We start from the raw sequence: 19,547 nt of genomic DNA, 5'->3' as shown, positions 1-19,547 counted from the left end.
TGGGGGGAATAGAGGCTGGGGATTGCCAGATGGTATCAGCGTTCGCCTGTATAGTGTGAATGAAGGGCAGGGCCACTCTTGTAGGGGTGTCTGCTGACAAGATGTCCACGACTGGGTCCTCTATTTCAGGGACATCCTCTACCTACAGATTCATATTCTGCACCACCCGCCTCAAAAGGTCTTGATGGGCCCTTAAGTCAATTGGGGGAGGGCCGGAGGAGGATGTCCCTGCCACCGCCTCATCTGGTGAGGAGGAAGAGGAGAGGCCAGGGACAAGAGGGTCCTGTGGGGGCTCCTGTTCTTGAGGGGCGACATCAGGCTCAAGTGGGGGTTTCTGCCAGTGGTACCGAAGCCTCATCCATACCCATGGGGGTGCGGGGCGGCTTACAGTTGCCTCTGGCACCCGGTGTTCCGATGGAGCCGACCGTGGTGCAGCACCTTGGGCTTGGTGGTATGCTCAAGCTGCCCAGAAGGACCACTGATGGGCCCCTTGCTTGTGGCCATGGCTCTCTGGAAACGTGTGGCTGGGCATGTCCGAGTCGCGGTCCTGTGCGTAGGAAACACTACCAGCATGAGACAACCCCGAGATGTGTCTCGATGGCCAAGGCAGTGCTGAGGGGCCCTGAGAAGGAGCCCTGTCTCTGGCTGATCGTTCCCGGGACGGCACCAGGGAGCGGTACCAGGAGCTGTAATGGTACCATGAGCGAGACCGGGACCTACGACCGTATCGGTGCTGGGAGGTCGACCAGGATCTCGATCCCTTTCGCCTGGAATGGCTGCGAGGCGAGCAGTAACGTGAACAGTGCTGGAAGCTGGATTGGTACCGAGTGTACCGGGCAGGTGAGTGAGAGGCTGAGTGGTGCTGCGAGTGCAACCGGTACCGCGATGGAGAGAGGCACCGGGACCTGGATCGGTGGCGGGACTGAGATCGTTGGTGGGACCGAGACCTTGAACAATGCCTCTCGGCGGCTCCCACAGAGGACGGCCACAGCAAGGCAGGCTTGCCAATAGATTGGATGACCAGCATCGGCGGTGCCGAGGGTTGAGGCAGCGCGGTCTCTGTCATCATGATCAACTCCTGTGCTGTGGAGAAGGTCTCCGGCGTGGATGGGAGAGCGAGCTCGACCCCGGCGTGAGCTGGGAAGCTTTCGGGCACTGGACTCAACAGCCCTTGCGGGACCGGAATCGACAGTGCCGCATTCGGCGGTGCCGCAGCAGATGTCGGTGCCAGGTGATCTGTCTTAGATATGTGCTCCTTCTGTGGTGCGATGACACCGAAGCCGCTGGAGCCTTGAGTTGCTTCCCAGGCCACGGGGACAGGGAGCAGTGCCGAGCCAACGTCGGTGCCGGGGAGAGTCAGTGCCGGGACTGCTTCATGGCACCGGAGCGGTCTGGAGCCAAAGAAGCACTCTTTACAGAAGCAGATTGTTCAGCGCTCGGTACCGACGGTGCTGGGCTAAGTGCTGCCTCCATGAGGAGCTGTTTCAGACGAAAGTCCCACTCCTTCTTTGTCCTTGGCTTAAAGGCTTTACAGATGCAGCACTTGTCAGGAAGATGGGATTCCCCAAGGCACTTGAGGCAGGAGTTGTGGGGATCCCCTGTTGGCATCGGCTTTTGGAAGGCCAAGCACGGTTTGAATCCCGGTGACCCGGGCATGGGCCCCGGTACCGGGGGAAGGGGCTAATCCCCAGTCTCCCTTCAACTATATACACTAACTATATATACACAAACAACTAAGACTAACTATAACTGTAAAACTCGAACTATATACACAACTAACAGTAAAGAACTACGAGTGAGCTAGGGAAGTGGAGATCAGCGAAGCCGTGCTCCACAGTTCCAATGACCGCCATGGGCGGTAAGAAGGAACTGAAGGGCCGTTGGGTCGGCAGATGTATATATCCAGCTCCATAACGGCACCACTCCAAGGGGAGACCCAGCCGACCCACCAAGTGTTGCTAGGGTAAAAATCTTCCCACGAACGTGCATGTGGCATGCACACACCTAATTGGAATTGATATGAGCAAGCACTCAAAGAAGAAACAGCTGATTCGTGAGGCAGGGAGGGAGGGGGAGGAGGGGAAACTCGCTGGGGGAAGAGACAGGGCCGGGGCGGGGATTTGGGGCAGGGATCCAATAGAGGCAGGGAGGAGGCAGAGTTAAGGTGGGGACTTTGGGAATGGGGTTGGAATGGGGGCGGGGCCAGGGCCAGGAACGGGGTGGAGTTGAGGTGGGGCTAGGGGAAGGGGGGCATGGGCACCCACTTGCACCGGAGAAAGTTGGTGCCTATGGCCAGCAGAGGGATTCACTGCGGAGTGACAGCTTAGTGTGTGGTGCCCACATTGCTCCTGGCCAGCGCAAAGCCGCACAAAGCAGTGCCAGGATGAGAGCAGCAGCAGAACGGGCCCACAGCCACCCACATACCACAGCATCCAGAGCTTCATTCCAGCAGAGCTGCCACTTCAGCTTGCAAGAAATGTCACTGAACTTCACCAGAAAATCGGGGTTGTGCCGAGCCCCAGTGTTTAAAGCGGGGCGGGGAATGGGAGCAGGTTGCAGCTTTGACATGGGGCCATCCCTGGGAGCACAGGCAGCTGTGCTCCAGCTCAGCCAGTGGGGCCCAAGGAGCTGTTACCTTCACAGGTGTCTGTCTCTGTCCTGAAGACAAAGCCCTTGGGGCAGGTGCACGTGTAGCTGCCGGGCGTGTTACGGCACAGGCCATTGTCACAGAGCAAACGATTGACGGCGCACTCATCAACATCTGTGGGCAGAGACAAGCAGGGCTAGTGCGCAACAATGCCCAGGCCTCTCCAGCAGCAAGGGCTGGAAAGAGCTCCCAGGCATCAGCCTGCTAGCGGGGGCCTGGCAGCCTGAGGGGCTCCACCATGAGCCTGAAAGGAGACAGGAAAAGCTGCCCTGTTTGCTTCCCCGAGAGCCAGATAGGGAGACCTGGCAGCAGGATGGGGCAGAGCTGCAGAGCAGCAGTCAGCAATTCCTCCCCTCGACCAAGGAACGTACCCCAAGGCTGAGTGTGGCTGGCGGGAGCTCAGTTCCTTTGCAGTCACTGCCCCAGGCCCTGGCTTGCCTGGGCTCCCCCACTGGTGCCCACCACAGTTCAATGCTTTACATCCCTGCCTGGATAGGATGTTAGAGCACCAAGCATTTGGGGACTGTAGTAAGTGGCAAACATACTGCTCTACAGCTGCATTCACCTGGGCTGTACCCAGTGCCAGGGAATCAGCCCTAGCAAAGAACTCTGCATTCTGGGGCTTCAGCTCCTGCCCTAACCCTCAGCCCCACTGCCCGGGCTCAGTGCAGAGCCCTGCCACCGAGTGCCCAGCCTCCCAGCCTGTCATTTGTGGCCTGCGACTGGCCTGCACAGCTCCCCCCAGCCAGCCACGTGCCTGGCTCTGAGCACAGCCTGGGCCCCCGGCCAGAGGCTACCCACAGTGCCCGCTGCCCAGCCAGAACTCACCCACGCAGTTCTTGCCCGTGGGATCTGACTCATAGCCCAGGTTGCAGATGCAGCGGTAGCTCCCGCGCAGGTTCTCGCACATGCCGTTGGGGCAGATGTCCGGGTTGAGGGCGCACTCATTGATATCTGCGCAGGGGAAGGAGCCACACAAAACGATGGAGCAGGAACAGCTGCCGACTCCCACATGTCCTCCAGCTTCCAACGCTGCCTCCCCTGCTGCTCGCAGGCCCCTAGTAACCATCCCTGTGCTGGTACTCCCTCGCCACCCCTCCAGCCATGGTCAATGTGGGGAGTGCAGCACGGCTCTGCTCCCCAGCCCTGCCCCCACAAGAGTCTCCAGGGTTCAGGGCTGCAAGGGCTTCTACCCAGTGCTCAGCATGTGATGGACTCTTAATTCCTGCCCTGCAGACACCTTCCCTGTGGCACAGAAACGCTGCCACCTCCATGGGAGTGATTCTGTGCAGAGTACACACTGTGGGCATAGGGCTAGTGGGGGCCATGAAGTGCAATTCCTCCTGCCTGGGGAACACCAGGCTGATGGACACCCCCCCAGGGGAATGCCCCGTGCCCTGCACTGTGTCAATGTAAACTCTGTCCATATCCGTCCGCTGTCCCATCAGTGCAGGTGTGGAGCTGTTGCAGGAAACACCCTCCCACTGGCCTGGGGTCTCTCCATCAACCATGTGGAGTTCCAAGCCCAGCAGGCAGCAGGCATGTGATTCACAGGCAGCAGTGCTGGGCATGAGACCAGGGAGCTGCCTTAGGGGATGGGAGACCCAGCCCAATGCACTGAGCCAGTGCAGCCTGACAGCAGGTCCAGCTGAGTGCCAGCCATCACCGCCTGCCATTGGCACTCCACCCACCCCCTCGCTGCCCCCTAAGGCAGCACTGCCTGCTGGGGCTGGGGGCTGGTGAGGAGGGAGGAGAAGCCACTGGGTTGGCAGGGTGCCATCCAGGTGTCTTGGAGAGCAGTCTAGGGGCAGCTGGGCTAGAGGCGGGCTCTCCTGCCAAATCCTTAGCCAGATGGGCAAGGAATGGTCCCCAGGCAGCACCCACATGCCCACTGTGCTCTCCCTGCTGAACTCGCCCACCCGGCTGGCTACGTGCTGAGCTCACAGCACCCGCAGCTGCCAGGCAGGAAGGGGCCAGGCCAAAGTCAATGTCCTTTTCCTATTGTTGCTATAATGAGCTGTCTGAGTGGCAGCCCCTGTGCTCTGGCAGGTGTGGGGGGACCCCCACCCCAAAACTGACTCCCCTACTGCAGTGTGGCAGAGTTCTTGGGCCACACTGGTAGTGACTCTAGCTCCTGGCTAACGGGCACCTGACCTGCAGCTCGGGACAGTACCGCACCAAGACACAGTGCCCTTAAAGAAGCAGAGGCCTCCAGGGTTTTGCCTTTGGCTTCTTCCCACTTGGAAAGGCCAGAGCTGTCTGGCTGCGTTGCTCTCTTCCTGCGGAACTGACCACTGCTCAGCGCTGGCAGCACGCTGCCTGCCGCCTGACCTGCCAGCTGTCTACTCCAAAGCAGCCCCTTGGCAGCATGCTCCCATCGGCTCTGCTCTCTCCAGGAGACTGCAAGCACTGCACTTCCATGCGCCGGGAGCTGGCCAGAGCACGGCCAGGACAGGGGAGAGGATGCGCTCAGACACACTGAATTCATATCAAAGCAGGGCACAAAGCCACACTCTGCATGCAGCCTGCCCCAGGGTGCCAAGTACCAGCCGCACAGTTCAGTACGCAGCACAGGGCCTGGAGCTGACTGGGGACGTTTGCCTAACATTAAGTTGCTGGCTTTTAAGGCAGAATCAGAGGCATGCAGAGACATATCCACTCTCACTCCCTCGACACATGCACAGGCACAGACCCACTCACACAAACGCTCACTCTCACATCCACACTCACACATGCACCCACATGAAAAGCAAACACATGCTCACTCACACAGACACATGAGCACACGCCTCTTCCCACACAGGTTCATGCACACCCATGTAGTAACCCTGGCCCTGGCATTAGCACCTGCTGGAGCTGTCCTGGGGCAAGAGACAGGCAGTGAGAGGGCCACGCAAACTGGGAGACGGCTCAGGATCTGCCCGAAGGGGCCGGTTGGAAGAAGCTGCTAGAGACGAAGCAGAGAAGGAGAAGAATCTAGAGCCACTGGAGAACTGGAGCTGGGGTAGGAGGGGAGAGGGGAAAATAGAAGAAGAATAGGAGAATAACGACAGGGGACTGGGAAGTGAGAAGGAGGAAAGAAGGGAAAGAGGATGGTTTTCAAGTCAGGAAAGCAGAAGAAAATCGCTGTGGGTATGTGAGCAGACACAGTTAGAGGAGGAGAGTAAAGGGAAATAAAATCCACATTCACGCCAGACAGAGAGTCTCAAGGGAAACAACTGAAAGGAAATCTAATTGGTGAAAAAGAGAATTGATGAAAAAGCTGTTTTAGAGGAAAATGGACCCTGGAAACAGTAAATGAGATGCCTACCTACAAAGGACCTACAGTACAGGATCAGCTGTTTGAACCGCTAGTGAAGGAATACAGTTCAAAGGTGCCTAATGGACAAGGGAGGGCCCAGTTGGTGAAGAAACCTGCCTGTGGATAAACTCAGTGAAAAGAGGTACAACCACAGGAACAGCGAATTGAAGGAGCACTTCAGGCCAAAGGGAAGCAAAGAACAGGCCAGCGAGAGTGGAGCTGGACTTAGAGCCAAGGAGAGGAAAAGTCGGTTCTTCTCTGAAGTGACACAGTAGATCGTTTACTAATCTCTTATGTTCACGTTAATCACAATGCACTGCACAGAGTCAGGAAGAGTAGCAAACATCCACGTGCTGATAACCTTCAATTCTGAAGCACTTTGAGGAGAGGAAGGTGATCAGGAACAGTTAGCATGGGTTCACCAAGGGCAAGTCATGCTTGACTAACCTAATTGCCTTCTATGAGGAGATAACTGGCTCTGTGGATGAGGGGAAAGTAGTGGACGTGTTATTCCTTGACCTTAGCAAAGCTTTTGCTGGCAAGTTAAAGAAGTATGGGCTGGATAAATGGACTATAAGAAGTATAGAAAGCTGGCTAGACTGTCGGGCTCAACAGGTAGTGATCAATGGCTCCATGTCTTGGCAGCCGGTATCAAGTGAAGTGCCCCAAGGGTCGGTCCTGGGGGCAGTTTTGTTCAATATCTTCATTAATGATCTCAGCGAGTTTGCAGATGACACTAAACTGGGAGGAGTGGTAGATATGCTGGAGGGTAGGGATAGGATACAGAGGGACCTAGACCAATTAGACGAAGTTCAAGAAGGACAAGTGCAGAGTCCTGCACTTAGGATGGAAGAATCCCATGCACTGCTACAGACTAGGAAACGAGTGGCTACACAGCAGTTCTACAGAATAGGACCTAGGGGTTATGGTGGACGAGAAGCTGGATATGAGTCAACAGTGTGCCGTTGTTGCCAAGAAGGCTAACGGCATTTTGGGCTGTATAAGTAGGGGCATTGCCAGCAGATCGAGGGATGTGATTATTCCCCTCTATTCGACATTGATGAGGCCTCATCTGGAGTACTATGTCCAGTTTGGGGCCCCACAACTACAAGAAGGATGTGGAAAAATTGGAAAGAGTCCAGCAGAGGGCAACAAAAATGATTAGGGGGCTGGAGCACATGATTTATGAGGAGAGGTTGAGGGAACTGGGATTGTTTAATCTGCAGAAGAGAAGACTGAGGGGGGATTTGATAGCTGCTTTCAACTACCTGAAAGTGGGTTCCAAAGAGGATGGATCTAGCCTGTTCTCAGTGATACTGGATGACAGAACAAGGAGCAATGGTCTCAAGTTGCAGTGTGGAAGGTTTAGGTTGGATATTAGGAAAAACTTTTTCACTAGGAGCATGGTGAAGCACTGGAATGGGTGGTGGAATCTCCTTCCTTAGAGGTTTTTAATGTCAGGCTTGACAAAGCCCTGGCTGGGATGATTTAGTTGGGTTGGTCCTGCTTTGAGCCAGGGGCTGGACTAGATGATCTCCCAAGGTTCCTTCCAAGCCTGATATTCTATGATTCTATGATTCTACAAGTAATTACTATACGTAGTAGGTACTTGGTAACGTTCTACATTATTTATGCTCTTGATACAATCTTTGGGTTTTCCCTTACAAAGTTCTAAACATTTAAAATGATCCCTTTGCCCCTGCCTCTCCTCACATACATACTTACCCAACCCATACGCATGACCACACACATGTAAATGCACACACGCTCAGTTATAAGCAACTGAAAGCAGGGGCTTACAATGAGAAGTGTTAGGCAACCTTAATTATGGGCAACTGCCTATAAGACAGTGCTTGGGAAAGCCCTTACCTCTGCCATCAGCTGTTATTCCAATACCACTGCTGCAGAGTGCCTGGAATTCGGCTGTGGAGAGAAGTGTGACAGTTAGATTCATTAGCTCGTCTGTACAGCATTAACAAAATGAGATCATTCACAACAGAACAGAACCGTTTTAATGATTAATATTATTATTCACTGTAGCACCACCTCATGAGGGGGAGGGATAGCTCAGTGGTTTGAGCATTGGCTTGCTAAACCCAAGGTTGAGAGTTCAATCCTTGAGGGGGTCATTTGGGGAGCTGGGGTAAAAATCTGGGGATTGGTTCTGCTTTGAGCAGTGGGTTGGACTAGATGAGGTCCCTTCCAACCCTAATATTCTGTGAGCATACAGAACACTGGCTGTCTGTAATAATAGATTACGCATTTTAAAAATACTCTTTAATATTGTATTTACATTTCAATACAATGACAGAAGGGTCCCCATCACCAGTTCAGCATTGCAGGACCATCTGCAGAACTGCATTCCATACAAGAACCTAACCTATTGCACTACACAATATCAATCAAGCACGTGTTCAATGGATTAAGAACTAGTTGACTGACAGATCTCCAAAAGTAGCTGTCAGTGGCGATTTCATCGTGAAATGGGGCTGTTTCCAGTCGGGCTCTGCAGGGATCGGTACTAAGCCTGATGCTATTCAACATTTTTATCAAGGATCTGGAAGTAAATATAAACTCCCTGCTGATAACATTTGCAGATGCCACAATAGTGCGGATGGTAAATAATGATGAAAACATGGCTGTCCTCCTGAGCTATCTGGATCACGTGGTAAGCTGAGCCCATTCAATGAAATGTATTTGAACACAGCCAAGTGCAAGGTCAGACATCTAGGAACAAGGAATGCAGGTCACACCCACAGAATGAGAGACTGTCCTGGAAAGCAGGGACTCTGAACAGAAGTTAGGGACTAGAGTGGACAAGCAGCTCGACATGAGCTCCCAGTGTGATGCTGTGGCAAAAACGGCTGATGTGATCCCTGGATGTATAAAGAGGGGAGTGGTGAGTAGGAGCAGGGAGGTGATTTTGCCTTTGTATATAGCGTTGGTGAGACAATACTGGACACTGCGTCCAGTTCTGGAATCCACGTTTCTACAAGGATGTTGCAAAATTGGAGAAGGTTCAGAAAAGCGCCACAAAAATGATTTGAGGGCTGGAGAGAATGCCTGACAGTGCCTGATCCGTTTAGCTGATCAAAAAGAAGATTGAGAGGTCACTCGATTACGATATCTAAGTACCATCCCAGGAAGATTCCTCCACTGGTGATTCCTCCACTGGTGAGGCTAACAGTCCTGTGGCAAGTACAGCAATTGCCACCACACAACGGGACACCGGTGACTCACAGGCATTTTAGCTTCTTTCTATAGGATTTGGCAGCTGGAAACAGAAGGGCCAGCACCATATGGGCAGCTGGCCAGCCATGGATCAGCAGCCATAGATGCCAACTCTGTGGGCTAGAGCACCCATAGAAAAAAATAGTGGGTGCTCAGCAGGGGCGCTGGAATCGTTTGTATAGTGGGGGGGGGGGGCTGAGAGCCTTTGAACCAAACTCTAAACCCTGTATGTGATGGAAACAGCTTCAAGTCAGGGGGTGCAGCAGCAACCCCAGCATCCCTAGTCCCAGCACCTATGGTGCTCAGCACCCACTAGCCACAAGTTGGGAAGGTGCTGGGCGAGGGTGGAGAGCACTGAGCAGTGGGTGGGTGGGGTCTTGTGGGGGGTGGAGCAGCAGTGGGAAGAGGTGGGGCAAAGATAGGGCCTCGGGAAAGGGAGTGGTGTGGGAGCAGGGCTTCAGGGCAGAGCACCCTGGATGGAAAGTAAAACCCAGCGCCTGTATCAGCAGTATGGGCTCTAGAGATCGCCACTTGGGAAGCACTGGTGTAACTAGCCCATGATGCAGAGCATGCGTGGCCATTCCTTGACACTTATGATGCTCGTGCAGGCTGGGCTGGTACAACCCAGAGGGATCCTGCAGCTCTGAGCACTTTGCCCTTGGATTTCCACAAACACACAGACATGGAGCTCACCGGAGTTTTTGGCTGGGCAGGGCTGGCAGGGCTCTCCGAAGGCATGGTCGGGGTTAGCACAGCAGCATTCAGACTTGGTGACTGCTCCTGGAAAGGGACGGGCACAGGTGCCCTTCTTAATGCCTCCGTAGCAGGTGCTGCGCATGTGGGTGTCCACGCACACCCGCCCATCCACGCCAATAGCCAGGCCACCCAGGCACTCGCAGCGAAAGGAGCCCTCCGTGTTAATGCACCAGCCGTTCATGCAGATGCCCGGGGTCTCGCACTCGTCAATGTCTGAGAAGGAAGCACACAGTGGCTGTTACCTACTGACTGGGGGGGGAAGAGGTTCAGTCCCCAGTAGGGAGACTCTCAGAGGCTCCGTAGCTCGAGGAAGGGCCCCCAGCATGCATGGCTGCAGCACTCAATGTAGTTTGCCCTTGGCTCACCCTGGCTGGCCGGGGCTAGCAGGGTGCCCAGCGCCCTGGCCTTCTCCAACTGCTCAGCATGGGGCTCCTTAACTTCACCAGTTTCTGTGTGAAACCGGAGTGTCGCCTTCACCCCTCGCACCCTCCAGCCCTCTGAGAGCAGGCCTGCCCCCCCATCCCCTACGCACCCTCCAGCCCTCTGACAGCAGGCCTGCCCCCCCCCATCGCCTACGCACCCTCCAGCCCTCTGAGAGCAGGCCTGCCCCCCCATCCCCTATGCACCCTCCAGTCCTCTGAGAGCAGGCCTCCCCCCCATGCCCGACGCACCCTCCAGCCCTCTGAGAGCAGGCCTGCCCCCCGCATCACCTACGCACCCTCCAGCCCTCTGAGAGCAGGCCTGCCTCCCCCATCCCCAACGCACCCTCCAGCCCTCTGAGAGCAGGCCTGCCCCCCCCATCACCTACGCACCCTCCAGCCCTCTGAGAGCAGGCCTGCCTCCCCCATCGCCTACGCACCCTCCAGCCCTCTGAGAGCAGGCCTGCCCCCCCCCATCCCCTACGCACCCTCCAGCCCTCTGAGAGCAGGCCTGCCCCCCCCATCCCCTACGCACCCTCCAGCCCTCTGAGAGCAGGCCTGCCCCCCCATTCCCTATGCACCCTCCAGCCCTCTGAGAGCAGGCCTGCCCCCCATCTCCTACGCACCCTCCAGCCCTCTGAGAGCAGGCCAGGCCCACTCTCACCCCCACCCGCCACTGTCCAGCCCTCTGAGAGCAGGCCAGCTCCCTCTCCACAAGCAGACTGGCAATCCTGGGTCTGCTGCTTAGCCTGGCGGGAGGGCAGAAAATTCAGTCAGTACTACAGTTATATGGAGCCAAGGTCTTGGTCCTCCACTCCCCATGCCCATTGTACAGACACCCAGAGACACCCGGCATACACCAGGACTGGGGGAGGGACCGACCCCTGCAGTCTACGCACCGACGCAGTAGCGCCCATTGGGAGCCAGCACAAAGCCGGGTTTACAGATGCATTTGAAGCTGCCGTCTTCATTGATACACATCCCATTGAGGCACATGTTGGTTGTGGCACATTCATCATGATCTGGGGGACGACAAGAAACATGAGCAGAGCCTGCGAGGTGCAGCAGGGCTTTTGGGCTCAGGTCCTTCTGTTCCCTGCCTTGCCCTGTGTGAGCGTCAATCTGCATTCACACCCGCACTACCGACCGGTTCAGAGCTGCCCTGAGCCTCCCCAGGCTGCTCAGGAGAAGGCAGGACAGTGAGAACGTCTGCCAGTGTGGTGCCAGGCAGACACAATCACTTCACAATGTGTGCTGACATCTCCTGGCTCTCTGAGCTGTGCCCCCCACAGGGACCTCTGAAAGCAGAGCGCTCAGGGTCGGGGCTCTCCACACACCAACAGCCCAACAGCGAGAGAAAGCCCCCGAATCCGAATGCAGCCAGGCGCTGCCTCTCTGAACTGCATCTGCAGGGGTGAGGGCGGAGGGGCCTTGCCATGGAGGGAGGATTTGTGCAGCCACTGTACAGATGCTGGGGGTGGGGCAGCAAGAGCCCCAGTGGCTTTGTGCAGTGACAGAACAACGCAGTGCATGCTGAGCCAGCAGCACCCAAGGGACAGCGCCACTGAGTGAGCCCACTACACCTTATACAAAGGACTGTTCATATGCAATCCATAGGAAGGTTTGGTTCTGTGCTAACAACTAAATGAAAGCAGGTGCTGGGACAGAGCAGAAACCCTCTGAACACTCATCACCATAGTAGATCATCACAGTGGTCCAGGCACAGACCCTCCCAGCTGCCTGGGGAAGCAGGGTAGTGCTATTCTCCCCAGTAGGGGCAGGCACTGAGGCCCACAGAAGCTGAGCAACTGGCATGAGACCACACAGTGTGTCTGTGGGCAAGGAGGGACTAGAACCCATGACTCCTGCAGCCTACGGCAGAGCCCTACCCATTGGGCTGCCCTTCCTCTTAAGGACAGGAATGGGAGGCACAGGGTGGACTTTTCTGAAGCATGTGACCCCCCCCATTCTGAAGGGACCCTGCGGGAAAAGCATGGTTTCGCTGGCTCCCCTCAACAAGTGGGGCCTGAGTCTGGCAGCAAACGGAGTACTGCAGGAAATTAGGAAAGGAAGGTTCCCCCCCGCTTTCCTCAGGCACAGAATCATCCCCCCGTCCCTTGCCAGGCATGGCGTTTATTCTGCTCCTTCTTTAACTGCCGCGGTGCAGGAGACAGATGGGTTTTTTGGCCCTTGGAGAGGCCGGGGTCACTTGGGGAAGGCAGGATAAGAAGGTGAGTTGGATATTTCTACCACAACAACCCACAACGAAATCGTTAGCAATGCTGATATTTAACTGATCCTTGTTGGGCCTCAGTGCTAACACCCCTAAGATGAAAATCCAGCTATCACACCTTATGGCCACCTGCTGCCGCAGGCTGCCTCAGGCCGACAGCACTGCCTCTGCTTTCATTCCATCCTTGTATTAAGGGTTAATACACAACTGGAAGGGTTTGAAGACCTTTTTTTAAGGAAAGTTTAAAATTTGCTGCAGATTCCTCCTCTGTGGGACCCAAAGACTGTGTACCAAGGGCAAGCTGTAGGAGCTAATGAGCGTGCTGTGTATAAGTCGTGCCCCACAGAAAGGAGACCAGGCCTGGCTAGTACTGGATGGGCCTGCAAAGCCTTTCCCAGATACTGAGATCCTTAAGAAATCAGTATCTGGGGATGCCTGGGCACTCTGGCCATGGAGCCAGAGCTGACCTCTGCTCTCTCCTCTTGCGTGGGCCTCTGTGCTGCTCCCAATGCAGGCTCGCAAAGGTGATGTACAGGTCCCATTAAAGCTCCCATGGCAAGGTTCACAAGAGCCCTTGAAAGATCCCTCACTCTCCCTACTTACACTCAGGGAGCAGTTTCTACCAGGTCACTGACTCTTTCCTCCCTCTCTTCAATGGATGGGAGGTGTTGTTAAACTGTAGTCACCCCAGAGGTGGCTGCATTTCTGGGGTGAGAGGTGAACTCTGTAAATCCCCTGGGGTCTGGCTCTTGTGGATGAATCTGCTATATATGTACATGGGATCACCGCTGCTAATGGGTCCAGTTCTGCCCTCCTTCCCTCCCTGCTGGAGTCTGTGGTGTGTGAGTGAGAGCAGGAACCAGTCCCATCGGAGGCCTGCAGATGATCTCATGCTGAAGGAAGCTGCTCACCGACACAGTTCTTGCCATCGGGGGTGATTTCGAAGCCCGCGTTGCAGATGCACTGGAAGCTGCCGTCGGTGTTAACGCACCGGCCGTTCCTGCACATCACACCATTCATGATGCACTCGTCAACGTCTGGGAGAGAAACAAACACAGCCAGGTAGCAGCAGACACATGAGTTGCTTGAGCCTTGTAACCCCAGCAATGCCTCTCTCTCCACCCAACTGGAGCCAAGGCCACGTAGCCCTGGCTGGCTCCTAGGAGAACCCATTCCCAGGGAAGGGCAGGATTCCACTCTCAGATCCGTGCGGCAGATCACGACTCTGACAGCCCGCACTCCCTCCGTGCGTGAGGTGCAGCTCCCTGGGGGAGACTCGCTCTGTGCTCCTAGCCACAGCCCTGAACCCAGGGTCTTGATCCCCCTGTAAAAACCCTTGCCAGCCCCCTGCCCTCAGCTGCTCGATACAGCCCACGTATGGGCTTGATCCGTAGCTCACTGACACCTTTCTTCCGACTGTGACGGGCTTTAGATCCAGTCCTTAGTCCCACCATAGAACCTTGTTCTCTCCTTCCCTCCCCAGAGCTTCAGCCTCAGCGCGGTGAGCAGCACCTGCTGTGGCATGGCTCATGCCAACCAGCCCCCACGCGCTGCAAGGGGCTTCCTGGGCACAGTGCGCTGGAGTAGTGCAGGCGGTTGTGCTCAGTCTGTGAGGCCGAGTCAGTGGGCGTGGGCCAGCTGCAGGTGTTTAATTGCAGTGTAGACAGGCCCCTAGGTTCCCCCGGCTCTTTGGGAGGTGAAATCCCTGGCAGAGGGACTGACTGACCTAGACATTGAGTGAGGAGAGTCTGCTAAGCCTGTGACTAGGCCCCAAACGGAGGTGCTTTCCAAACTGACAGGAAGTGACCCACAGGATAACCGAGTGCTTAGTAGTTGGGCTGGACATTCCCAGACCCCTGAGGCTCTGGGTGGGGACCCAGTGGAGTAGGTGGGCCTGGGTCCCCCCAACTTGCCCCCCTCTCCTTTGCAGTGATCAGAGCATGAGGGGAGGATTGAGGCTGCAGCTGGGGCCCCCTCTGGGACCACGCAACCAGCAGAACCTGTAAGGCCATGAGCTGACCACTAGGCAAGCTGGTCACCAGCCCTTCTCACTGAAAGGGGAGATAGGAAGCAAGGGAGGAGAGGAGCTAGAGCAGAGGACAGTGGGTGAGGATAGAAGCAGAGGTGGGAGAAATATGGGCTGGAGCTGGGGAATGGGTCAGGACAGGAGCAGCAGCAGGAGTCAGGTGGAGGGATGGGCGGGGGCCAGGGGACATAGCAGCAGACACAGGATGGGGCAGGAGCTGAGGGGGTTAGGAGCAGAAGGAGACAAGGGGAGGCTGTGGGGACAGGGGCAGAAGGGTCAATTAGAGTATCCTCCCCCCAGAACTTGTACTGGAACCCAGGAGTCCTCTATGTTCCCCTGCTGTCAGCAAGAAGCTGTGAAATCCACTGCCAGAGTCTGTGTCCCACCACCCCCAGGGCTGGCCTAGGACAACCTCCCTCGGCCACTGAGTCCTCTTAGCTCAAGTGGCAGAGGTCTGTGAGGTGGCTCGAATGGTCCCCACCCTGCCAGTGACCCACCTGGGTGTCAGTCTGATACCGCAGGATGGAATTGCTGGGTTTCCCTTTGCTTTTTTAAACGCCTAGGAAATTACCCACAAAACACTACCAGGGTTCCACATCCAGCACTCAAAAGTTAGGAAGTGCCAGACTTGCCCTCATCCTTTGTGTGTGTGCATTTCGGTACAGTCTTTAATTGCATGACCCCTGCGTGACATGACTGCCACTGGGCCCCACCTCGGTCTTCTCAGGCAGGTTTTCAGGGGATATAATGTCCCACTGGCAAAGGTTATTCCTGTGTGCGAAAGGGAACAAGCCGAACTGGCAAAAGGCCCCTTCTGACTGGTACATACGCTTGGCCCGCATCACCCTCAGCACCGCATCTGCTGCCCTGCAGCGAGCAGTTGATTGCTGAGAGGGCACTAGCGCCAGCAGCTCTCCCTTTACTTGGTAGCCCTCGGGGCTCTGGGCGGGAGCCTATCTGCTCCTGGGAGCTTGGGGCTCCGCTCTGCACTCCGTTTCTGAACCCATCCCTCTGACCCGCTGGTGCGTCTTGTGCCAGCCCTGAGACGGACATACCGATACAGGCCTGCTTGGTGGGGGTGCTCTGGAAGCCCTCATGGCACTTGCAGTGGTAGGAGCCAGGTGTGTTCACACAGTCGCCGTGCACGCAGGGGCTGCTGGAACATTCATCCACATCTGGAAGGAAAAGGGCATGAAGCTGGAAGCCCCCGACCCCTGGGAGGGCAAAGCCAGAGCCTGGCGCTGCTCGGCAGCCCTTCACCAGGGTCCCATGGGGCCGCCCAGCTAAATGCCAGCTCAGGAACAGGAATGCTGTTAGGTCAGCAAGGGCCCAATCCTGCCAGGTGCTGAGCCGCAGCCCCTTAGTCCCCGAGCATTCCGGTAGCATCAGCACCACTCTGCCAGGCCAGCATGAAGAGGACAGTGAGGTGCAGCAGGTCACATGCACGGCTCTACAGAGACCCTGAGTCAAGGAGCCACCTGTCTGTCGTTGCAGAAGCCAGTAGGGCCTGAGGGGTCAGAAAGCCCTTGGTGCCCAGGGCTCAGGGGCAGCTGGGCACTATGAGAAGGACTTTGTGGAGCTGCAGCCCGGAGTTGGAAGACCCCAGGGCCCCTTATCCTAGGTGCTGTCTTTGTCGGGGAGGGTGTGTGTGGACAGAGAACACATGTATTTTGGGGCCCTGTCACATTCAGCAACAGGGAATGAAAGTGATGGGAACTCTCCTGTCCACCTATGATCAAACTGCAACAGAGGAGGAAGGAGTGTTCCCTGTGGTGCCAGCCACAGCCACCGCCTCACTCCGCCCAGCACCGCAATGCCAAGAGAGTGCTGCTCTGCACCCCTTAACCCCACCAGTTGGGAGCATCCCCAGACCTTAGGACTGCTCCATGAAGCTTAGGCTGCGGGGGGGGGGCAGCTGCAAGCATCCCCGAGGCTGTCAGGGCACCGAGGAGCAGCTGTCTGCAGCAGAGCAGGAGTGGGGCTGGTGGGGCAGCTGGTGCCTTGCCCAGGGGATTTTCTCACCAATGCACTCGCCACGCACGTCCTGCTTGTATCCCATGTTGCATTCGCAGCGGTAGCTGGAGGGAGTGGGGATGCAGCGCCCATTCAGACACAGGTTGGTGAAGTGCTTGCAGATGTCGATGGTCTGATTTAAGGTGGCAGTTCCTGGAAACCCCAGAGAGGAGAGAGCCTGGAATGGCAGCCCCGAGCCCCCTGCTCCATTCCCCCCACCCCAGGAGCCTGCTTCGGGGTCACTGCTATCTGAGAGAGAGGAGAACACTCCCGTAGGGCATACCTCCCAAAATGCATGGGCCTCCCAGCATCACCTGCAACACACCAGCCACCTCCATGCCTCCCACTGCCCGGGACTGTGGGCAGGCCCATCCCCCTCTCCCAGGCAGGGGCACTGGACTCCTAGGGCTGGCCAGTCCAATGAGCTTGGAGGGAGAAGGGGCTGCTGAAGCTCTTTTCCAGTTCTGTAACTAGAAAGACATTTTTGCTGGATGGCAGCCTGCCTCTTTGGCACTCAGAGCCAGACAGGGCTCCTTGCTGTGCCAAGAGACGCTGCGTGTTTTGTGTGCTGGGCCCAGCATTCTGCACAGCATTAGTGTCACATTCCATCAGTCCCGCAGCGTCTGGGTAACGGCGCTGTTCCCAGCCCATGTGCCGCGCAGGGAGGCACACCAGCTACGCACACAGCTTGGAAGAGACAGCCAAGCTGGGCCAGCGCTAGTAGAAAGGAGATTTAATTTACCAATGCTCGAACTTCCAGGGCCCATCCCAGGAAGCCCCGGGATCCCGCCTTGGCCATTTGCCCCATTTGGTCCAATGCCTCCAGGTCCGCCGATTCCAGGCCCGACACCATTTGGCCCAAACCCAGGAATCCCAGGGAAGCTCCCAGAGAAGCCTGGCACGGCCGGGAGCCCTTCAATGCAGAGCCTGCGGTACTCATCTGAAAGGAAACAGCTGCCTGAGTGTCACTCCAACACCACAGGCCGAGTGTCCCTGCCTGTCTCACATGGGAGGCGGAGGTGATGCTGGCATGAAAGCACCAGTGGCTGGGGGCAGGGTGGGCTGGGCGAGAGCTTTACCCCTCTTTATCAGTGAAGCCCAGATGAGGCGGGTCTTGTGGTTGCATTTAGCCAGTAGCTCCCACACTGCAGCGATGGCAAGAGCCATCTGCTCTCTGCAGCAGGCATGGAGCTACCTGGAGTGGGAGGTGGTCACTGTGCTGCTGCTATTGGCTTTCCAGTGGCAGCCCCTGTAAGGATTTTGGCCCTGCTTTCTGGAGGGGCAGATGGAGGCCCGAGGAGGGGAAGCGCAGTCACACAGCAAGGCAGAGCTGGAAACAGACTCCCAGAGACCTGATTCCCAGTCCTCTGCTGCAGCCCTTCCCTCCTTCTGATCTCTTCCCAAGCCCAGGGAGCCAAGGCAGGGCTGGGGTGGGGTGGGGAGGTTGCTGCCCCTGATGGATCCCTTCTGCTGTTCTTTAGAAAAGGTGGAGTGGGTCAGGGGCCCTTACTCCTTATTCCCTGGCTTTGTGTGATCGCAATGCGACCCTCATCGACCTTTCCCCCCAAGAAACACTCACCAGCACAGCTCAGGGATGTTAAGAACAGGTCGCACTCAGTGGGGTGCTAGTGGCTTTCCCACTGTGTTGCTTACCGGATCCCCTGACGGGGCACATTTCAGGGGTCTGCCCAATTGCCCAGCAGCGTCCGGAGTCGCAGCAGCACTGCATCTTGGTGTACTGGCCTGGGAGCTCCCCAGCGCAGCGCCCGCCGATCAGTGCTGAGAAACATGTGCCAATCCGCTGGTCTGCGACAATGAGGGGCCACAAGTGAATGAGGGGTGGCCTGAGAAGGAAGGGGCCCCTCACCCAGCCAGTCAAAATCAGCCTCTCCGAGGGAGACAGGCGATGTGGAGCAAGAGAGGCATATTTCTGGGGCCAACTTCCTCGGGGCTGGATTGCAACTCTGTGAGGGCTTGGGGGGACTAGCTCCTGAGAACAGCAGCATTTCTCAGTGCTTCCTTCCTGAGCATTTCCAGTTGGAAAGGTCCAAACTCGGTGTGACGTTATCTGACTGCAGTCTGACCATGCAAATCATTGCTGCTACCACTGTTATATAATTGTAACGAATCTTAGACAAAGTGTGACGCATGGCTAGAAAGGGTTAAGCAGCTTGCAGGCTAAATGACCCAGCACCAACCTTTAGAGACATGTTAGGAAAGTATGTGAATGGTCATTAGGACCATTCCATGGTAGAAAGACTAGAATCTTTGAAATGCAAACCTGTATTGTTAGAAGTTAGAGGTGATACTAATTGGATGTGTGTACTCATGTCTTGTTAGAGGATAACAATGTAGTCAAACAGTCCCTGTCTATGCTGTGTTCTGATAATTCAGAGATCTAAAGAAAATATTAACATTTAAATGAACTGTAAACATAGGATATGGTTGTATTCATCTCCTTTGAAATGTTTAGCAAATAGCTGAGAATGGTGGAAAATAGGCACTTGCCTTATGTTAATTTGTGTAGCTAATTACTGGTGATGCTTAGGAAATAGGTCTACTTCAAATTCTCCATGATTGTCTATTATTCACCTAAGGCCTCTGACCTGTGAAGGCCTGGACCCGTATAAAAACCTCGGGTCTGGATCCTTTTTATCTCAGATCTGCCTGATGCTTCATGCAGGGGAAATTTAAGCCATCAGGCTGAGAGCTCCAGTCCTAACTGAATCCCCTGAATATGGGCATGGGACTATAACCTATGGACTAATTCTGAAAGAACTCTTTGCAGCTACAAAGCTCAACATCGCTACTATGAATCTGATCTCAGGTCTGTATGTACACTGATCTTTTAACCAATACTCTCTCTCTTTTCTGTTAAAATAAATTTTAGTTTAGTTAATAAGAACTGGCTGTAAGCTTGT

At 55.7% G+C, this 19,547-nt stretch overlaps 1 protein-coding gene across 1 annotated transcript in view; it reads right to left on the bottom strand.

The window, feature by feature from the left end:
* The window catches only part of FBN3 (fibrillin 3), a 107,319-nt gene extending 89,879 nt beyond the window's left edge, over positions 1–17,440 (bottom strand). Inside the window, exons 1-9 of the mRNA XM_050933692.1 lie at positions 17,369–17,440; positions 16,636–16,779; positions 15,669–15,788; positions 13,499–13,624; positions 11,254–11,376; positions 9,873–10,148; positions 7,818–7,871; positions 3,476–3,601; positions 2,636–2,761 (exon numbers count right to left, since the gene is read on the bottom strand). Of these exons, the coding sequence (XP_050789649.1) occupies positions 2,636–2,761; positions 3,476–3,601; positions 7,818–7,871; positions 9,873–10,148; positions 11,254–11,376; positions 13,499–13,624; positions 15,669–15,788; positions 16,636–16,779; positions 17,369–17,393 (1,120 nt within the window). The 5' untranslated portion in view covers positions 17,394–17,440. The remainder of the gene's footprint in view (positions 1–2,635; positions 2,762–3,475; positions 3,602–7,817; positions 7,872–9,872; positions 10,149–11,253; positions 11,377–13,498; positions 13,625–15,668; positions 15,789–16,635; positions 16,780–17,368) is intronic.
* Positions 17,441–19,547: the final 2,107 nt, after the last annotated feature.

Source organism: Gopherus flavomarginatus, chromosome 24, assembly GCF_025201925.1.
Source record: "Gopherus flavomarginatus isolate rGopFla2 chromosome 24, rGopFla2.mat.asm, whole genome shotgun sequence".
In the NCBI taxonomy this organism is placed as follows: Eukaryota; Metazoa; Chordata; order Testudines; family Testudinidae; genus Gopherus; species Gopherus flavomarginatus.
Note: the sequence above shows the minus strand (reverse complement) of the source record. Positions and strands in the feature narration are given on the sequence as shown.